The 20,161-nt window shown below is 38.8% G+C and overlaps 1 protein-coding gene across 1 annotated transcript in view; it reads left to right on the top strand.

Annotated features, from left to right (window-relative positions):
* The window catches only part of plxnd1 (plexin D1), a 99,496-nt gene that overhangs the window by 75,099 nt on the left and 4,236 nt on the right, over positions 1–20,161 (top strand). The window contains exons 24-33 of the mRNA XM_059333873.1: positions 863–993; positions 4,775–4,973; positions 6,047–6,193; positions 8,981–9,137; positions 9,479–9,582; positions 13,608–13,671; positions 14,904–14,938; positions 15,549–15,653; positions 15,822–15,985; positions 16,069–16,216. Of these exons, the coding sequence (XP_059189856.1) occupies positions 863–993; positions 4,775–4,973; positions 6,047–6,193; positions 8,981–9,137; positions 9,479–9,582; positions 13,608–13,671; positions 14,904–14,938; positions 15,549–15,653; positions 15,822–15,985; positions 16,069–16,216 (1,254 nt within the window). The remainder of the gene's footprint in view (positions 1–862; positions 994–4,774; positions 4,974–6,046; positions 6,194–8,980; positions 9,138–9,478; positions 9,583–13,607; positions 13,672–14,903; positions 14,939–15,548; positions 15,654–15,821; positions 15,986–16,068; positions 16,217–20,161) is intronic.

The raw sequence follows: 20,161 nt of genomic DNA, 5'->3' as shown, positions 1-20,161 counted from the left end.
TGTGTGAACTATGTTTTGTGTGAGCTCACATGCTGTTGTGTGTGCACGTATGAATGCAAATGCATGTCATTTAGTGGTTTCTGGTGAGTGAGACAGAGAAAAATTTCCGCTTCTCAAACAAAAAGCTGCCCACCGAGTTGATGGCAGGTTGCTGACACACTTCCCACTGGCTGCTGGACAACCAGCAGTATGCTTTTCATCCAAATCCATCTCCAGTTGTGTGTGTAATGGAGGGGCGGATGGGAGTGAGAGTTATAAGGAGAGAGTGAGAGGGGGAGCGTGCACTTTCATAAACTCTGAGCGTATGCTGAAAGCACGTGCACGTGTGTCTGTGCACGTTAGGAAGGCAGAGAAGAAACGATTGCAGCGCTCCTTTTGGGTCGGCAGCCGGGGGAGGCTGTCTAGCGGTGATGAAGTGTCTTGGATCCACATCGTCTTCCCAGGAAGTGTTTTCCAGGTCACAGCAAATAAATCTCACAGGCGGGCATTTATCTTAATGGACACCCCTGTTCTCCTTCTGTCAGGCAGCAAACCACACCATATGGCTGCAGTCCAGAGGGAAGACTTCATCACACTGCTGCTTAGTCGCACCCATAGATAGGCCATACTCATTAAGTCGACTCGGCACATTTAGAGACAATCACACACAGTCGGGGACGGGAGCGGGAGATACAGAAAGCAGAGAGGGAGAAGCTCGGAGACGCAGATGGAGGAGGTGTGATAGAAAGATGAAGCTTTCAGTGGATGGGTCACTGGAGACAAGAGGTGGTGGAATAGATTAGGGAGTGCGCAGCAGGTGTGTAATGCAGTTCAGGTGAAATCACGCAGAGAAATAACTGTTTCATCCCTCTTCTCTCCTCAGGCCACCAACACAACAAGACCTAACGTGGAGGAGGGCATCACTCTGTTCTCCACGCTGCTCAACAACAAGCACTTCCTGGTCACATTCGTCCACGCGTTGGAGCAGCAGAAGGACTTTGCTGTGCGAGACAGGTAAATGCATCAGGGTTTGGCAGTTACAGTTGTCATTCTTGGGAAAATTAGCCATAGATACCAAAAATGCATTTTGTAGAAAGCTGTAAACATGTAAGTAGGGCATTTTCCCATGGTGGTCTATGGGGATTGACTCCTTTTTGGAGCCAGCCTCAAGTGGCAATTTGAGGAGCCATGTTGGCTTCATTTTTTAGCCCTGAAAGTTACAGAATGGTTCCCATCTTTCAGCTCATTGTTTTGATTTTACGGCTCACAGCTTCACTGATTTGGTCCTGAATGTGTTTCCAGTTGCAACTGTTTTCAACAAAAAGCTTCTGGAAACCAACTGTACGCCACCTGCCCAGGACACATTCAGCAGCTAGCTGGCTAACGTAGTGGAACAAACTAGTTTACGAAATACAAACTAATATACAAAATCCCAGATATAAACTCCCCGAGGCACACCTGTTAATGCAAACATCTAATCAGCCAGTAATGCAGTTGCAACACTGCCATTTAGACATGAACAAACTGTCAAGACTGCCAGCTAAAGTTCAAACCAAGCTGTAGAAATAGGGAAGAAAGGTGATTTGAGTCACTTTGAACACGCATTGTTGTTGGTGCCAGACACACATCCTTCTTTTGAGTTCACACAGAATGGTCTGAAAAAGAGAAAATATCCAGTGAGCAGCAGTTCTCTGCACAAAAATTCCTTCTTTTTTTATTGGTTTTTCAGTTTCAAGAGTACAAACATTAGAAAAACAAGACTAACAACAGAACATACAAAAAAAAAGTCCCACCCCAAACTAATGCGAGCACTGCAATATACGTATATCTCTATAAATCCATCCATGCATACACAAATATATACACATACAAAATCAGCAAGATGACAGGAAACAGGCAAATAAATAGCTCCCGTGAAATAAACAGAATGAAATAAAAAATAATATATATATATATTTTTTTTAAAAGGCAACCCTCCTCTTCCAGGGACATATGTTTAGTTATAGTTTCTGTAAAAAGGAATTGAATGGTTCCCAGATCCTCCAAAACGTGTCCGATTTATGGTTAAGGTCATGAGTCAACTTCTCAAGAGGAATAAGAGCAGAAATCTGTGTTATCCACATGTCGACAGTAGGGACCCGGGGAGTTGACCACCTCGGCAAAATACATTTTTTTAGCCAGAAATAAAAGAATTATCAACAAAGACTTGGTGTCTGCGTCAAAAAGATTATCTGGGGTATAACTAAGGAAAAAATGCCTTCTTGAAACCAGAGGTCAGACTGATTCAAGCTGATAGAGAGGCAACAGTAAGTTAAATAAGCACTCGTTAGAACTGTGGTATGCAGAAGAGCATCTCTGAATGCACAACATGTTGAACCTTGAAGCAGATGGGCTACGGCAGCAGAAAAAGACCACACCGGGTTCCTCTCCTCTCAGCTAGCAACAGGAAACTGAGGACAGCAGTGTGGGGGATAATTCTTTGGCACATTTTGAGCCTCTTAGTAGCAGCTGAGATGAAGAGCCACAGCCTGCTGGAGTGTAGTTGCTGACTGTGTCCAGAGGTGGAACAAGTATTCAGGTCCTTTACTTCAGTAAAAGTACTAATACCACACTGTGAAATGACTCCACTACAAGTAAAAGTCCTGCATTCAAAACTTACTGAAGTAAAAGTACAAAAGTATCAGCATCAAAATGTACAGAAAGTATCCCAAGTAAAAGTACTCATAATACAGAATGGACCCAGTCAGAATGTTATATAAATTATTTTAGTATTGATGCATTTATGTAAGCAGTGTCCTAATTTTGTAAAGATAGGGCTCATTTAATAACTTAATATACTGTTAAAAGATTTCATCTTTTTAAAAGTCTTATCACTTTAAATTGATCATATATTTTATGTTAAATCTAGACCTGTAAAGTAACTAAAGCTGTCAGCTCAATGTAGTGAAGTAAAAAGTACAATATTTGGCTAAAAATGTAGTGAAGTAGAAGTAAAAAGTTACATGAAATTGAAATACTCAAGTAAAGTACAAGTACCTTGAAATTGTACTTAAGTACGGTACTTGAGTAAATGTACTTAGTTACTTTCCACCTCTGACTATGTCCATTCTCACAAAGTTTATATCATCTCAAAATTGTTTTTTTGTACCTGATTAACCCTCTGGAGTCCATCTATTTATTGAAAATACACTATTTACAGTGATAACTTTATTTGTATATGATATGTCGACAAACCAGTAGAAAGTGCAATGATAGGGGCTTTTTACACAGTGTGCCAATTATGTTTCAACACCATTTTTAAAATATAATTTTCTTTTTACTAAACTATTACTATTTTTAATTGACATGCGAATAGACATGTTGTTGATGGTTTTATAGTTAGTTATTTATTTCGTTATTTTCTGCTGTTTTTTAGTGTGTATAAATAGTGAAAAAAATGTTTCCATCTATGTCCTTTGGTAGTATTTTGGGTTCCTGGCAGCTTTATACTTGTAATTTAAAAAAAAAGAAAAATCTGACTGATAGCCAAACTTGTGTCGGGAAAAAGGGGCCATGCATGTGACGTAAGGACAGACTGGAAGATGCTGAACAGAGACAGAAATGAATGCAGAGGAAGTTTACAATCTTGAACCAAAATCTCCTGTTTTGACTGTTTATTGTAACAAACACTTTAAATCTTCTAGAATCTAAGTTTAAACCCATTTAACAAGTCTAACCCATTAATAGGTTGTCCTGTATTGCATTTAACTTTTTCTGACCATATTTCCTGTCCTGTCATAATTTTGATAGATAGATAGATTACTTTATTCATCCCCGAAGGGAAATTCGGTATATGTTATGGAGATGCAAACAAAAGGCAATTTATTTATTATTATTTTGTTACTTAAAAACAAATCTGAAAAACAATTTGTTGTTAAACAGCACTATTAATGTCACACTTTTGATATATGTTGTGGAGATGCAAAGAAAAAGGCAAATTTGTGTCTCTGGAAGTAGAAAATGTCTCTAGTTTATTTGATTTAAAATAAGAAATATTATGAACACAAATACCATAAACGCTCAATGTAACATTTATGTCACATCACAGATCTTTGACATTTAGGGGGAGTATTTTTTTTTAAAACATCATAAATGTGTTCTATGTGGTTCACTTGTTCTGTTGTATATCCCCCATATTTTTTTCTTTAGGGTATTTGGGTCTGGGTTCTCATGGGTTAAACAACAAAACTAAGAAGCTAGTTTTTCTTGGTAGTATTTTTTTATTCAGCTGTTGAATTTCATTTCTCTGTAGACAGAAGGTGTTTCTATTTTTACAGAGTCTACCAAAAAAGCTTCTTCATGTCTGTAGCTGTTGTTTACATGACAAAAATATTTCTTAGTGTTCAGGGAAGTGGTTGTTCCAGCTTTGTAAACACTTGGTTATTTATCAGTGTGGCTGTTTTTGTCCTGATGTCCTAAAACAAGCCAGTCACTGTGGAGAATCAGAGAAAATTCCAGAGAAAGACCACAACATCCCTGTCCCAGCTCAGCACCGGCACTTACTGACTGATGTGGCCCCTTCTGCTGGATTAAAGGGGCTTTGTTAGGGAAATCCCCTGCACCTCTGGACTGACTCAGCCGGACACTCCCTGCATTAGATCACTCCTTTATTTAGCTCTGCAGTCACAGGTGCTGTGGGAGGACAAACCCTCCTTGTTGTTGTCTGTGATGTCGTTATTTTTAAATCTCCACTGACCACACGGCGTGTCTGTCAGAGCATGTTTTTGCTCATCTAATCTTTTTTCACACCCTTCAGATGCAGCCTGGCGTCCCTGCTCACTATCGCCCTCCATGGTAAACTGGAGTACTACACCAGCATCATGAAGGACCTGCTGGTGGACCTGATCGACGCTTCGGCCTCGAAGAACCCCAAACTGATGCTTCGCCGCACTGAGTCCGTTGTGGAGAAAATGCTGACCAACTGGATGTCCATCTGCATGTACAGCTACCTCAAGGTGAGGCTAGGAGGCAGGTTTTATTAAGAGGAATGATCACATATCTTAATTATTTATTGGTAAATGGGGTGCACTTATATAGCGCTTTTATCCAAAGCACTTTACACTACATTCACCCATTCACACACACACTCATACTGGTGTTAGGGGCGACCAGGGCACACTGGTGCCACCTGCCACCATTGGGAATTCATTCTCACACTGATGAACGCAGCATCAGGAGCAATCTGGGGTTCAGTGTCTTGCTGAAGGATACTTGGACATGTTGCCATGGTCGGGGATCGAACCACCAACCTTCAGGTTACTGGACGAACGCTCTACCAACTGAGGCACAGCCGATTGTTTTATCTTTTTTTTTATCTAGCTTTTCTATTTTATTATTATTAGTAGTAGTAGTATTTTAACTTTCCATTGTTATTATTTACTTTTACTTTTTACATTATTTATTTATTATTAATATTATATATATATATATATATATATATATATATACATATATATATATATATATATTTTATATTATTTTATTTTATCTTATCTTACTTTATGTTTTATCTAATTAATTCCTAACCTGCCTCCAGTGTTTCCTCAGTTTGTGCTTTGTTTTTAATAGGATGGGTGGATGAAGGTGGGTGGGTGGGGCGGAGGGTGTTTGTTTGCTTGTTTCTATGTTTCATTATTTTTTTATAATTATTATTGTTATTTTCTCCTTTTTTATGTAAAGCGCATTGTGTTGCATCTCTCTTGTATGAAAAGTGCAGCCCCCAAACTATGGAACGAGCTGCCTTTAGCCTCCTCACTGTCCATTTTTAAAAGTCATCTTAAAACCTATTTTTATTCCTTGGCTTTTAACCACACATGAGACTCTGCTCTTGTTTTTAGTGTTTTATGGTTTGCTTTTATTTATAGTTTTTTAAATTGTCTTTTAAAAAGCAATAAATCTATTTATTTTAGTGTTTATTTCCTGTTTTATTTATTTTATTGTCTCTTGTTCTGTTTGTTTATGTACAGCACTTGGTTGTGCTTTACAAATAAAGTGTGATTGATTGATCTGCTGTCTGATCTCCCTTCAGGAAACAGTGGGTGAGCCTTTCTTCCTGCTGCTGTGTGCAATCAAGCAGCAGATCAACAAGGGCTCCATCGACGCCATCACGGGGAAGGCCCGCTACACCCTCAACGAGGAGTGGCTGCTCCGAGAAAACATCGAGGCCAAGCCACAGGTCTGATCCCTCACACTCTCACATTCTCACAGTTTCACTTATCAGGGTTCAGCAGAGGTGTGGAGGACTCCAGAGACATGATTTGGACTTTAGTAAGATTCAAAAATCTAACACAGATGAGTCATCATTTCACTTGGATTTGAGCCTTGTGACCTGAAAATACTTGATACTTTCCTTGGAATCACGCTGTATGCTAGTTGTCCCAGCAACACACACACACACACACACACACACACACACACATTCTTGTTTTTCTATCTTTGTGAGGGCCCTCATTGGAATAGTAAATTCCCTGGCAAGGTTATAATAGTTTGGGATTTTTCATTAGTTTTGGTTTTAATTTTCGTTGTCAATTTTTGTTTTCAAATTCAGTTAGTTTTAATGAGTTTTTAGAGTGAGTTTGCTAGTTTTAGTTTAGTTTTTATTAGTTGTAGTGTTTTTGTAATGGGGTATTTGTTGGGTGGGAGATTAAAAGAGGTCACAGTAAATTTTGCCTTTATTTCCTTTGTCTGATCCATCTTCATTATGTATGAAAAAAGTTGACAAAGACGAAAACGAAGGACATTTTCACTATAATTTTAGTTAGTTTTGTAACCACACAATACAGTTTCAGTTAATTATCATTATCATGTGACCTTTAACCCTTAAAACAAAGTCTGAAATATAAAAAAGCCTTTAAAGAAGTGAGGACCGGCAAAATGTCCTCACTTTGCAAAAATGTCCTCACTCTGTTGGTTAAAAACGTGTTCTGGTCCCCACTATGTTGGAAGAACAAGAACACACACACACACACACACACACACACACACATCAAAATATTCATTTAATCTATTCAGAATCTTTAGCCTCAAAAATTAACATAAATGATAAATGTTTTCATTCTTGGAATCATTAGTGTTTGTAGTGTTTTTCTCATCTAAACTAAAAAAAAATGTTTCTCTTAACAACTCAGCTGAGTAGGCGTTTACACACAAAGAATAATCATGATTCATTTTTAGTATGATAAACAATTGGTGAATCATTAGCTCGGTTCTTGCCACAGTTGACACATTCTGGCTCAGTTGTAAAGTAAAAGGTTAATGGTACTATCATGATAACTTTGACTCTCTTTTTTTATACTAATGAGTCATTTCCACTGTTGCGTTTCTCACCAGAGATGCTCTGTGACTGTGGGAAAAATGAGACTGAGCTTGTTAGCTGACCTGAGAAAACTGACTGAGAGAGAGAGAGAGAGAGAGAGAGAGAGAGAGAGAGAGAGAGAGAGGTCACAGAGAGTCCACAGCTTCAGAAGGAGAAAAAATCTATCTCTTTAAATAGTTTGATATATACATTTTTGTATAGATTATATAGTTAATATGTACAAATCTAATCGTCACTTCAAAGCAGACACAGCCTCACGGCCCCTTGTCGTCTTGACCCCGGGTTGGGAACCTATGCTCTATTCTATAAATAAATAAATAAATAAAGTATTAAGTTGGGATTCTGTGTAAAACGTAAATAATGTAAAAAAAAAAAAAAAAATTTAAAAGGTAACACTTTACAATAACCATCTAAGTGATGTTTATAGATGGTTTATAGACCAATTATTAACCATTTACAAAGTGCTATACATATTTAATCTTTAAATGTTTTCAACCAATTTCTTAAAGATATATGAATCATTTCAAAATCATTAACATACTTAATATGGTGTTAAAATGTTATAATGAGTGCAACTTAAACTATTAATAAACTATGAATTATAATTTAATTGTTTGTTAATGGTAAAGTAACTATAAACTTACATTAATATACCATCTATTTGTCATTTATAAATGATTTAGTTAGTTAAACATTAATAAAAATATGTATTTACCATTCTAAATGGCCTATATACTGTTTATTAATTATGATTAAACATTAATAAACTATCTGTTTACCATTTATAAATGATGGTTATTGTAAAGTGTTACCAAAAAAAGGTTTCTTAGTTTGAGCATTAGGTATCTTGTCTGAATGGAGGCAGCCTTTTTTTTATTTTCATTTTTTACAGTGTAAAGTACACAACTGTTGTCGAATCAGGGTTGTTTATCAGCACTCCTTTTTTGTAATTGAGGTTAGTCACTTGTCTTTTTTTTTTTTTTTTAAAGCATTCATGATTTTTGTAAATTTAAGAGATTCAAGAGTTCTGAGACTGGCGTTACATTTGGACTCAAATTTAACCCCTTAACGCCTGAATTTATATAGCTGTATATAAAAAAATGTTTTATGTGTGTTTTTGCCTTTAAGTAGATGGTAAATAATGTTGAGATTATTAATTTCACTTTTGCACAAAAAATAAATAGAAATTTTGGTATGTTGCAAATTTGCGACAACAGGCATAATGGTCAATAATAGGATAACAATAACACAGTAATATAACAGTGAAAAAACAATGTTTTATTTATTCACCCTCGTTTATTTATATAAACCTGCAACAGCAGGTATTCAACCGGCATTGGGGGAATGCAGACGCTATCTCGGCTGGTTGACTGAGTCAAACGGTTTGTCGCATATTTGCGACAGCAGGCGTTAAGGGGTTAAGTTTAGGACTTGGAACTTGACTTTGCACTTTTTAGTCTTGACTCAGTCCTGGAGTGGAAAGACGTGAGTCATAATAATATAGTTTTTTTTGCTTCCATCTCTGACTACAGAGGTCAATGTCAAACTCACATGTTTGATGAAGTTGACTGGCAGAAAGTTTCAGTCGTGCTGAAATTCCTAACCTTGCAAAGTTTGAAAAGTTTTGCTGTGTGTTTATTTCTGCAGAACATGAATGTGTCCTTCCAGGGCTGTGGCATGGACTCGCTGCCTGTTAGGGTCATGAACACAGACACAATCTGCCAGGTGAAGGAGAAAATCCTAGAAGCCTTTTACAAAAACCTGCCATTCTCCCAGTGGCCCCGAGCGGAGGACGTAGACCTGGGTAAGAGCACATTTCCTCTGATTATTTTCATCCTTTCCCCTCCCCAGCCCGCTGAGATATAGTAATCTCCTTTGCAAAAGGTCAGTTCCTCTCATGAAGCTCAACTAACCTGAGGCTGCAATATAATAAATGACAGAATGCATCGAGGAGAGTGTACAGTCATAATCACAAAGAGTTATTGCTTTCAAAAGCTGTGGAGCCTGCAGAGCTGATTTGATTAATGGCGTAAGAATATTTCCACGGGTCGCGACACAGACAGTTAGAGCACGGCTGCCTTCTGCCGCGCATATTCTTTTCCAAATTTAGGATGAAATTGTCTAATATTCCTTCTTCCTCTCCAGAGTGGTTTGACTCCGGCAGCAACAGCACCGTGCTGCAGGACCTGGATAACTCCTCAGTGATGGAAGATGGCAGAAAGAAACTTAACACGGTCTTCCATTACCAGGTGTGTGTGTGTGTGTGTGTGTTAGTGTGGCAGGTGTTGTCATGGTGTACCTGTGTGTCCATGATATTGTAACAGCAACAGTGGGGGTGTAGAAGGTGAGAACTCCTTGTAAATGGTGTCAGTGGCTGTCCGTGGGTGGGAGGATGATCCTGTTTCTGTGAGCCACTACACACTTAGTTCTATGTTCTCCCACAAATTACATTCCCCTTCACTCACAAAACTTTTCAAAGCGAAGTCCGTGCATATGTGAAGGTGGTTGGGGTTGATGGATGGGGCAAACAAACAAAGGACACAGACTCTGGGGACGCTGTTTGCATGCTGCGTGAAGCCAAAAGTCAACATTGAGTAATTTACTGAACAAATGTACTCACTTATAACCAGTAGTGGAATATAGCTAAGCACATTCAGGCCCCGTTCACACGAGGACGGTCTGAACAGAAGACGCAAAAGTGGCGTCTCGTCTTCACTTTTTATTCCTCGTTTAGACGAGCGTTTTCAGGAGGAAATCTGCTGCATACGGTGACGCTAAAGTGTGTGAAATGTGATTGTATGCAGCCAGGCGGCATCACTTAAAGCCATAAGAGCATCTTTGGGCATGCAGAAGTTTTCACGCCACACATTTTCATCAGCTACTCCTTCCACAAAGTTCTCCTCCATCACTAGATCTCCCAGGTCTCGTTCACAGCCGTCTGGCTCCTCCCACCAATCGCTGCATCCAGAATGTGATGGAGGTAATTCCAGATCCTTCTCTGTTCACTAATACTATCTGTACATATCCTGGACATTTGGTGGAAAGACTCCTGTAAGTTTATTAGAGCTGCCAGAGCAGCTTGAAGGTCCCACCATGGAAATAATCCCACGTTTCTTTATTTCCTGTCCTGGAGCATGTATGTGACGTAAACACATACGTGACGTGAGCAGATCAGATCAGAGTTTTGTGTCTTGTCAGTGTAGACGACACGCTACGGAGGAGAGGATTACACTTTTACACTTTGGAGGGTGGTTTCAGATTTTTGCGTCTTTAAGCCCCCAAAACGCCGTCACCGTCTAAACGAAAGGCACTTCACATAAAATATTTTGTCCTTTTTACCCGCGAGCGTCCTGGTGTGACTCATACTTTACTTAATACTTCTACTTCACTACATTTTAGAGGCAAATATTGTACTTTTTACTCCGATACATTTAACTGACAGCTTTAGTTGCTTTTCAGGTCAAGATTTAACATGAAAGACATGTTAAATTTAAAATTATTACCCATTTTTACAAATTAAACTACATAACAGTATATTAAATGGTCAAAATTAACCCTACCTTGACAACACATGCTGCTTATGTAAATGCATCAATAATAAATGGAATCCAATAACATATTCTTAGTCAGTGACAAATAATGATCGGCCAGATGTCAAATGGTGTAACCACAAAAGAATGACAAATATGAAATACTTTTTCTACCTACAGTGTATTTAATTGGACTTATAATTACTTCATTTAAAAAAAAGTTTTTCTACATTTACACATTTTGTCAATATTGAGCAGAACATATATTATAAAAACAACCATTTTTTTCTAAAGTCTTGACAAATTATGTAAAATGTACCATAATGTTGCAATTTAAATGTGGATTGTATTTTTTTTCTCATTTTAGTTCACTTTTTTCTCTCCTCCTGATATAGATATCAGATTTTTATGAAAAAAATTACTGGTTAGATTTCGTCTTTGACCCATATATATACGTATATATATATATATATATATACACACATATATCTTATCTTTAATAAGACCATGTCCAGTGTACTTTTTACTGTGATTAGGTAATATTTTACTATATAAATCAATTGTTAACATTTCTACTCTTTAACAACAGTCACAGCATACAAACTTACTTGTTAATTAACTTTCACTAGAATAACATATGTGATTTATGTACATTTTAATACCTACTTAAACATCCCCGCTAGACAAAATTATCAATTTTATTATCAAAAAGATTACCTTGCTTTTTAAATTTCTGCTTTTTTACCTCATTGAAAAGCCCAGAATCTATGCATATGCAAATATGATACATTTCAAAAGTCTCAAGAGAAGCAGGCGCCCACTCACTGAATAGATGCAACAAAAAAGATGATTTATTAGGCATCATTTTGATGTTCTGACATCATGTCTTCATCAGGCAATATGAATATGGCAAATGTGTCATAATTGTAATTAATAAATCTTCTTTTTGGGAGATTCTTTGTGGGTGCCCTTTTCTCTTGAAATTGTTTTTACTTTTTTCTTGCCTACGTACTGTACGTCGTGTTGGGATGTGTATAAATGATCACGGGGCTTTTTCTTTTCAAAGGTTTAACTGCTGCACACAATAATATGTCTCCTCCTTCACTGAACAGCCCATTCACTGTATGACACTCGTGTAAGTTCAAAATTAGACGAGGGTTTGAGTTCTAGCAGGTTGTGTTGTCACAAAATCATGCTCATATGCCAAATTATTAACTCAGATTAATGTTTTTTTTTGCTTTAATGTAACAAATAAGAACATATATATATATATATATATATATATATATATATACATTTATTATTACATATGCAACTTACATCATATATTACTTTTAATAAAAGTAATTCAGGAAAATAAATCGTTACGAAATACACTTGCATAAAAAAAAATTGACAATGAAATGTATATTATTTAATTCATACATAATATATGTTGATTTCCAAAACATTTTTAAAGCTTACTAAAAAAAAATTTTCAAATAATTTTTAAAGCTTACTACTTTTTTTTTCCCAAATCATTTTTAAAGCTTGCTACATTTTTTTTTCAGATAATTTTTAAAGCTTACTAAAAAAGATTTTTGAATAATTTTTAAAGCTTACTAAATTTTTTATTCTCAAATAATTTTGAAAGCTTACTACTTTTTTTTCCCAAATAATTTTTAAAGCTTGCTACATTTTTTTTCAGATAATTTTTAAAGCTTACTAAAAAAGATTTTTGAATAATTTTTAAAGCTTACAAAAATTTTTATTCTCAAATAATTTTGAAAGCTTACTACTTTTTTTTTCAAAAAATTTTTAAGCTTACTAAAAAAATGTTAAAATAATTTTTAAAGCTTACTACATTTCTTTTTCAAATAATTTTTAAAGCTTACTAAAAAAGATTTTCGAATAATTTTTAAAGCTTACTACATTTTTTTTTCTCAAGTAATTTTTAAAGCTTACTACATTTTTTTTTCTCAAATAATTTTTAAAGCTTACTACATTTTTTTTTCTCAAATAATTTTTAAAGCTTACTACATTTTTTTCCCAAATAATTTTTAAAGCTTACTACATTTTTTTCCCAAATCATTTTTAAAGCTTACTACATTTTTTTTTTCAAATAATTTTTAAAGCTCACTAAAAAAAAAATTTCAAATAATTTTTAAAGCTTACTACTTTTTTTCCCCAAATAATTTTTAAAGCTTACTACATTTTTTTGGTTTTTAAGAAAAATAACCAAGCAACAAGTAAGATGTCATGTCTGGTCTATCATTCAGAACGTCGTGTGTGTTTGCTTCTGTCTACGTTCATTTGTGCAGGAGTAAACAGTCATTGGATGACCCTCGACCTCCGACCCTTTACCTGTACTTGTTAAGTGCTCTGTTTAGTTTGTGCTGAGCCATGGGGACGGAGCTGTGAAAGCAGTGAGCTGCAGCCTGTACTAACAGTCTGGGTTCACCGGCAAGGCTGTTCAATCCATTTCACCGCAGGTTGACTTTAATGAGCTCAGCCAGGCTGCTGCAGACTCGCTGCCACTCGAGATGCACGCAAGACTCACACACACACACACACACACACACACACACACACACACACACACACACACACACACTCACACAAACATAGGCACCTCTCAACACCCCTCTCCCCTGGAGGGCTTGCTTAATGATGGTGTTGTGGTGCACCCCAGCTGACCCCTGACCCTCTGCCCTCTGTCCTCTCTCCTCTTTCTTCTCCCCCTCCCTCCTTTTCTCCCTCCACAGATCCCAGAGGGGGCATCGCTGGCCATGAGCATGAAAGACAAGAGAGATAACACCCTTGGGAGAGGTACGTCACCTTCAAACACATCCACTCCCTGTCGCTTTGTCACACACACTCAGATCAAAACACACACAGGAAACAGCACATGCTCAGCTGATCACCAGAACATGATACGCTCCTGTAAACATGCATGAAACCACACACACACCCTCCTGTCCCCGCAAGACACGGCGGACATCTAAACACACTCGCACCTAATAAATCACAACGCCACCACGGCTTCATTCAGAGCTCCGTCTGCTGTTATAGATGTATTCCATTAGCAAATGTCAGCTAGTGGGAAAAATGCGACACAATTGGGCCTATTGTCCAGCCTCAACCTGGAATATAATGACTTCTCTGCCTGTTGACTGATGAGTTTACATATGGCTTTTAATGGGCTTGTACGTTTGTACGTCTGGGGTCCACCTTACATAATCAGGACCAGACCAGAGCTCAGCTCTGCTCAGCCTCTGTCCATCAAAGCCTCTCCTCTTATTCATACTGGGCCAAAAATAGGCTTATGTGGACCAAACCTGGCTCCGGCTTCAAAGCATCAAGGGGCTGTTATGAGCCTGTAGTGCTCCCTGGCTAATATAAAACACTGTCCTGCTGCCTGTGATCAGTGCTGAGGGTCTGGACTGAGGCCCGCTGGGCAGAGCATCCTTGGCTCAGCAGCTGTAATGAGAACAGACTCACAATGCTGTCGCGTCTGTGTGCATCTGCACACACGCCTGTCTTTGTTTGTGCTGCTGTGTACAAAAATGTTTGTTAGTCAGCCTTGAGCATTATTTGGACACACGTCCACATGCATTCAGGTAAACATACGTATGTGTTCATGCATGCACATGGGCGTGTTGTGTTCAGGTGTATATATAAAGCAGGAGGTTTAATGCTCTCTCCCAGCGCTGGCCAGCATTACCATCTCATTACACCGGCTCCAGAACCAATCACAGACTCTGTGTGTCTGTCTCCCCTAATCTCTCTCTTTTCTCTCTCCTTTCACTCGTAATCTTTCTCTTTCATTCTCTCAGACAGCTCCCCTCCCCTCCCGGCCCACAGTCCACCTTAATCACTTTCTCCTCTCGCATGTACTCTATCTCCCTCGCTCTCCTGTCAATCTCCCTCTTGTGTTTTTTCCTCTCTCCCTCCTATCTGTCACACTGCTCAGTGCTCCCTCCTCCTGTCGCCTCCCATTCTCTCCACCTTGCTGATTGCACATTGTTTCATGCTGTATTTTTCTTTTTTTTCCTCTTTAGTTAAAGATCTGGATACGGAGAAGTATGTACATTTGGTGAGTATCTCCTCGTAGGTAATCAGAATGTTTCTCTAAGTGCTCTGAGGTTAGTTCCTGTGTGCCACAGTTAGTCAGGCCGGAGCAGGCGTGACGACAGAGAGAATGGGGGGTGAAAGGAAAGCTGCTGAGAGGACGTGACAGCACTAATGCTGCTTAAGCTCTTTTATAAACGTCAGCCAAGATATGGGCCCTTTGACTTTAGAATAATGAGTTCCTTGGAACATAATTTGCCGGGTGAATAGTTAGTTTTAGGGACAGTTCTGTGGTCCTTTTTTGACACCAGTAGGTGGATTCTGACTGCTTCTGTATTTTCCCTTCCCCTGTTTAGACCTGTATGAGCAAGTGTGAGACATGATCCTGTACACAACAACCGGGGAAAAGCATGTGAATTTCCCCACTCCCATCGCTTCCTCTATTCTGAATATTATCTAGCGTTTCAAAATACCCTGATGTGGTTTCTGGATCATGTGTCTAATGCGAGAAACAAAAAAATTCCCCTCTGACATGTCAGACACAGAGACAATAGAGCATTCAGTGAGCTTCTTACCAAGGTTTTATTACTTCAACCTGTGTGCAGTGTGTTGACCTTTGGCCTCTGGTTTTCCAGGTCCTACCTCATGATGATCTGATGGAGAACAAGAGGTCACACAGGCAGAGCCACCGCAAGAAGGTCCTGCCTGAAATCTACCTGACACGGCTGCTGTCCACCAAGGTAACCACGGAAACAAGAGACTGTTAGTCAACAGACTTTAGTTACAGTTTAATTCATCTTTCTATGTTTTTTTTTTATGGCCCACATTAGCCGTCTAGAAACTCACACATGCCATGAAACTATATCTCTGCGTATGCATGAGCCGTCTTTTTCCCTCTCCCTCCACAGGGAACTCTTCAGAAGTTTTTGGATGACCTCTTTCAAGCCATCCTCAGCATCCCTCCAGACCGCCCCCCTCTGGCTGTCAAATACTTCTTTGACTTCCTGGAGGAGCAGGCTGACAAACGGGGCATCACAGACCCAGACACCCTGCACATCTGGAAAACCAACAGGTAGACATCTCAACTCTGTGATTAAAGTCCCCCCGCTGTGCCAGTGCAAGGCTTTAAGAGCTTATCTTTCCCTGTCCGTGCAGTTTACCTCTGCGTTTCTGGGTGAACATCCTGAAGAATCCTCAGTTTGTGTTTGACATCGATAAGACGGATCACATGGACGCCTGTCTGTCTGTCATCGCCCAGGCCTTCATAGACGCCTGCTCCATTTCTGACCTGCAGCTTGGGAAGGTGAGATTTTCTCGCTCTATTTATCTCTCTCAGAGGTTACCACAATCTGACTCTCTAAGCCCAGCTCAGACAAAATGCAAGAACTCCTCTCCCAGATCCCCTTGTATACTACAGTATGTACTATATTTGGACAATTGGCACCATTAAAAGTCTGCCAAACTAGCTATTAACCCTATAAAGCCTGAACCATGAAATAACTGAACAGAAAATTCAATTTTTTTTAAAACCGAGTGCTTATTAACTTGCTGACATATTTTAAAAAATAAATAGATTGCATATATGAATTCTAATTTGTATCATATTTGATACATCAGGTCTTTTTGTGCAATTTGTTGCTCACAGTTTGTTTTTCTTGAACTAACAAAAACATCAAACAACAACATTTTTAACTTTTCCTTTTTCCTCAAACATGCAAAATACATATTTTTTCCATATAACACAACATCATACATCTGCTGATATGAAGTTTTTTAATGCAGCAATGACTGATCCACTAGTGGAACCTGCATATCATTTTTGCTACATCTGGTATTTTTGTGCAATTTGTTGCTCAGTTTGTTTATCTTCAACACATGTATACATCAGGTTTTAGATGATGTAGAGGTCTCAAAAATTACTGTATCTAATATGATACACTTGGCTTTATAGGGTTAAAGGTTCCTATCTGCAAATTTTGCCACTGAAAGATATAATTTTTCTCAGGCAAGTTATGAAGATCATCCTATTTCTATGATTTCTAAACAGATTGATGTTTAATAGTGATGGATATCATATATAATGTGTGTGAGTCATATTTAATCATGAAATATGTATCATGTCTCTGTGTTGGAATTTGACTCCGAGAGTGAGTCCAAATGTTGACCCACCTGTCCCTTTCACCCCACGCTGTATCTCTGCCTCACATCTCTCTGGGAGTTTGACCACACACACACACACACACACACACACACACACACACACACACACACACACACACACCTCCCGAGTCCCTCTGTGAACCCTCATCCCTAAGCCTTCAGACTGTCAGCTCCATCTACCTCTCCTCATGTTATTTCAGCCGAGTCGGCTGATCCAAGGTCATGAGCACCAGGGATCTCTTTTTGAGCTGTGCGCGTGCGTATGTGTGTATTTGTGTGTATTTGTGTGTGTTCAGGCGTGCATATGTCTGTCTGTCTGTTGCTTTCTGTGTGTGTGTGTGTGTGTGCTTGCATGTCAATGTCCTCACTGCTCACGAATCCGTCTCATCCCTCAGACACCGTGACCCTGAGCACGCTCTGCTTCCTGTCTCTCTCTGACTGGCTTCCTCCCCGGAGGGAGCCCAGGACTCATCAAATAATGCTCCACCAAGAAACACTCTGATTTATAGACTTCAGTTCAGTGCCAAAGAGCGAGCACACTCATGGCTGAAATATTCACATGTATGCAGGCAGGTAGATACCTATGGATGAGAAGGGATTATATAAAATACATAAAACCTGCAGCAAGGAGACGTTTTCTCACTCTGCAGCATCCTCATTAACATGTCACATCTGGCTGTGCAGCAAGGTTATAATAGTTTTGGATTTTTCATTAGTTTTAGTTTTGATTTCGTTGTGAATTTTTGTTTTCAAAATTCAGTTAGTTTCAGTTAGTTTTCAGAGTGAGTTTTCTAGTTTTAGTTTAGTTTTTATTTTTTGAAAATGCTTAGTTTTAGTTTAGTTTTTATTAGTTTTAGTTTTTTTGTAATGGGCTATGTGTTGGGTGCCAGATTCAAAGAGGTCATAATAAATTTTGCCTTTATTTCCTTTGGTTTATCATCTCAGCCCCAATAAGGTTATTAACTGTTTTGTATTTTGGTTCTAGTGTAAACATCCCAGTCTCAGTAAACATATTCACCATGTGTTGCATGTTCAAATAGAAACACTGAATTATGAATGAAAAAAGTTGACAAAAACGAAAACTAAGGACATTTCCACTATAATTTTAGTTAGTTTTAGTTAGTTTTGTAACCACAAAATACAGTTTCAGTTAGTTATCGTTTTTTTAAAAACTCTAGTTTTTAACGAAAATGTTTTTTCAATTCTAGTTTTGGTTATTTCGTTAGTTTTGGTTAACTATAATAACCTCTGGCTGTGCAGGTATTGTGGATTGTCCCCAGGTTGAAGGAGAGGCTGCATTCTGTCCTGCAGGTCAAGGAGACTGGATGACACACCTCTACACTGTCCTCCAGTGTTTACAGTCACGTGTTTGTGCATTTGAATGAGTGTGTGTGTGTGGCGGCCTGGGGACAGGCCAGTGAAGGGTACGGGGTCAGGATTAGCAGCAGCACAGCGGGGGGGGGACGCTGAGCAACGCTTGCTGTTTCCACGGAAACCCTCTTATCTGGCTAGATGCAGACACGGAGGGCCACGGGGTCACCGGGGGGTTACCGGGCAGATGGCGAGCAGCAGGAAGTGACCTTGTGGACAGGAAGAGACAGGGTTCCCTATTAGACGAGCGGCTACGGCCGCAGGCTTTCCACTCCCGCAGCACCTTTAACATGCAAACAAACACACACATCAGGTGACACAAATAACTCATGACACATAGAAATATGAAGGTGCGCTGTAAGCACATTCACTGATGCTGAACGCTGAGGCTGGCCGTCTCTTTTTCCCTGTCCTACTTTCTCTCTGTCCCTTTCTCTCTGGCACACAAAGCCCCACACACACTCGCTTGCAGCAGTCTTCACCACTAAAACTAGAATATGCCCACAACCTCTTAGCCCCGCTACTTTTCTTCCTGCTTGAATAAGCACCAGTGCGAGAGGCTGAAGTGACTGTGGAGAGAGTGGCAGAGCTATGAAGGAGTATTGTTTAGACTGGAATTTTCCTTTTTCTTCTTGAGACTCCTGTTGTGCAGAAAGGAAACTGTTCCCTCCCTCCATTGTCTCACTGTTGGCTGCTTTAGATCAGGTCATCAACAAATAACATCCAGTCTTACTGAGCAGTTCCTTATTACAACACATATTAAAAAACCTTTAAAAAAACAGATGCCATGATCGACCTACATTCAGTTGAATACAGTAGAACGAGAAGAGATCTGCTCAAACTGGGACACTCCAACTTCATTCTGAATTTGATGATATTTTTATTAATGTTTTACACAGCCTTTCTTTTCCGTTTTTTCCGGAATCGAGGTTGATGGTTATTAGCACCTGATTGCAGACTGAACAAAAATATGCAAACCTCTTCATTTAAGACTGAGGTTCAGTGTTAAATGATTAATTAACCTCCAGAAGAACATTGCTGCGTTGCTTTTTTAAGCACTCAGTTGTACATGACTTTTGAACATTTTTAACATGTGTTCATGTTCATCAAATGCTGCGTCTCTGCCAGGGGCCGTTAGTGAGCTCAAGGACAGTCTGAGTCAAGCTCCTCTTTATTTGTTACAGAGCGTTAGCGCTAGCTAGCTCGAGACTGTGGTCAGCTCGACAAAATTGCCCTAGGAAGGGGCAAAATATGAATATATCACAACCAAATAGTGAATCAGTAGTTAGTTTGGAGCACTAGTTTCTTATTTTAATAAGTTCATTTCTGCTACTCCTGATGAGAAACTTTCAGTGACAGTTAAATCCAAACTGGTTGAAACATCCACCATGCAGGTATGTTAGGACAAAACATATGAAAAGAATGATACCACTCTGTTGAACCGACCTCCAAATGTAATGAATTTAACTTGAATCATGGACTGCAGTACAGAAACGCTGTGGAAGAATAGCTTGTGAAGAGGCCTATTTATGAAATGTATTTATTTTATGACAGGGTCCTGGCAGTGCTTGTTTTTTAGGGGACAGTAAATTACTTACTTAGCCTTCCTAAATTATTCATTTCGCCTGTCTGAGCTTATTGTTTTATCACTATTTCTTGGCAGAAATTAATCTTTTCTATAGCGTCAGAAGCCAGGTGGCACTAAGCGACTATAGCA

The sequence above is a fragment of the Centropristis striata genome, chromosome 5 (assembly GCF_030273125.1).
Source record: "Centropristis striata isolate RG_2023a ecotype Rhode Island chromosome 5, C.striata_1.0, whole genome shotgun sequence".
Taxonomy (NCBI): domain Eukaryota; kingdom Metazoa; phylum Chordata; class Actinopteri; order Perciformes; family Serranidae; genus Centropristis; species Centropristis striata.
Note: the sequence above shows the minus strand (reverse complement) of the source record. Positions and strands in the feature narration are given on the sequence as shown.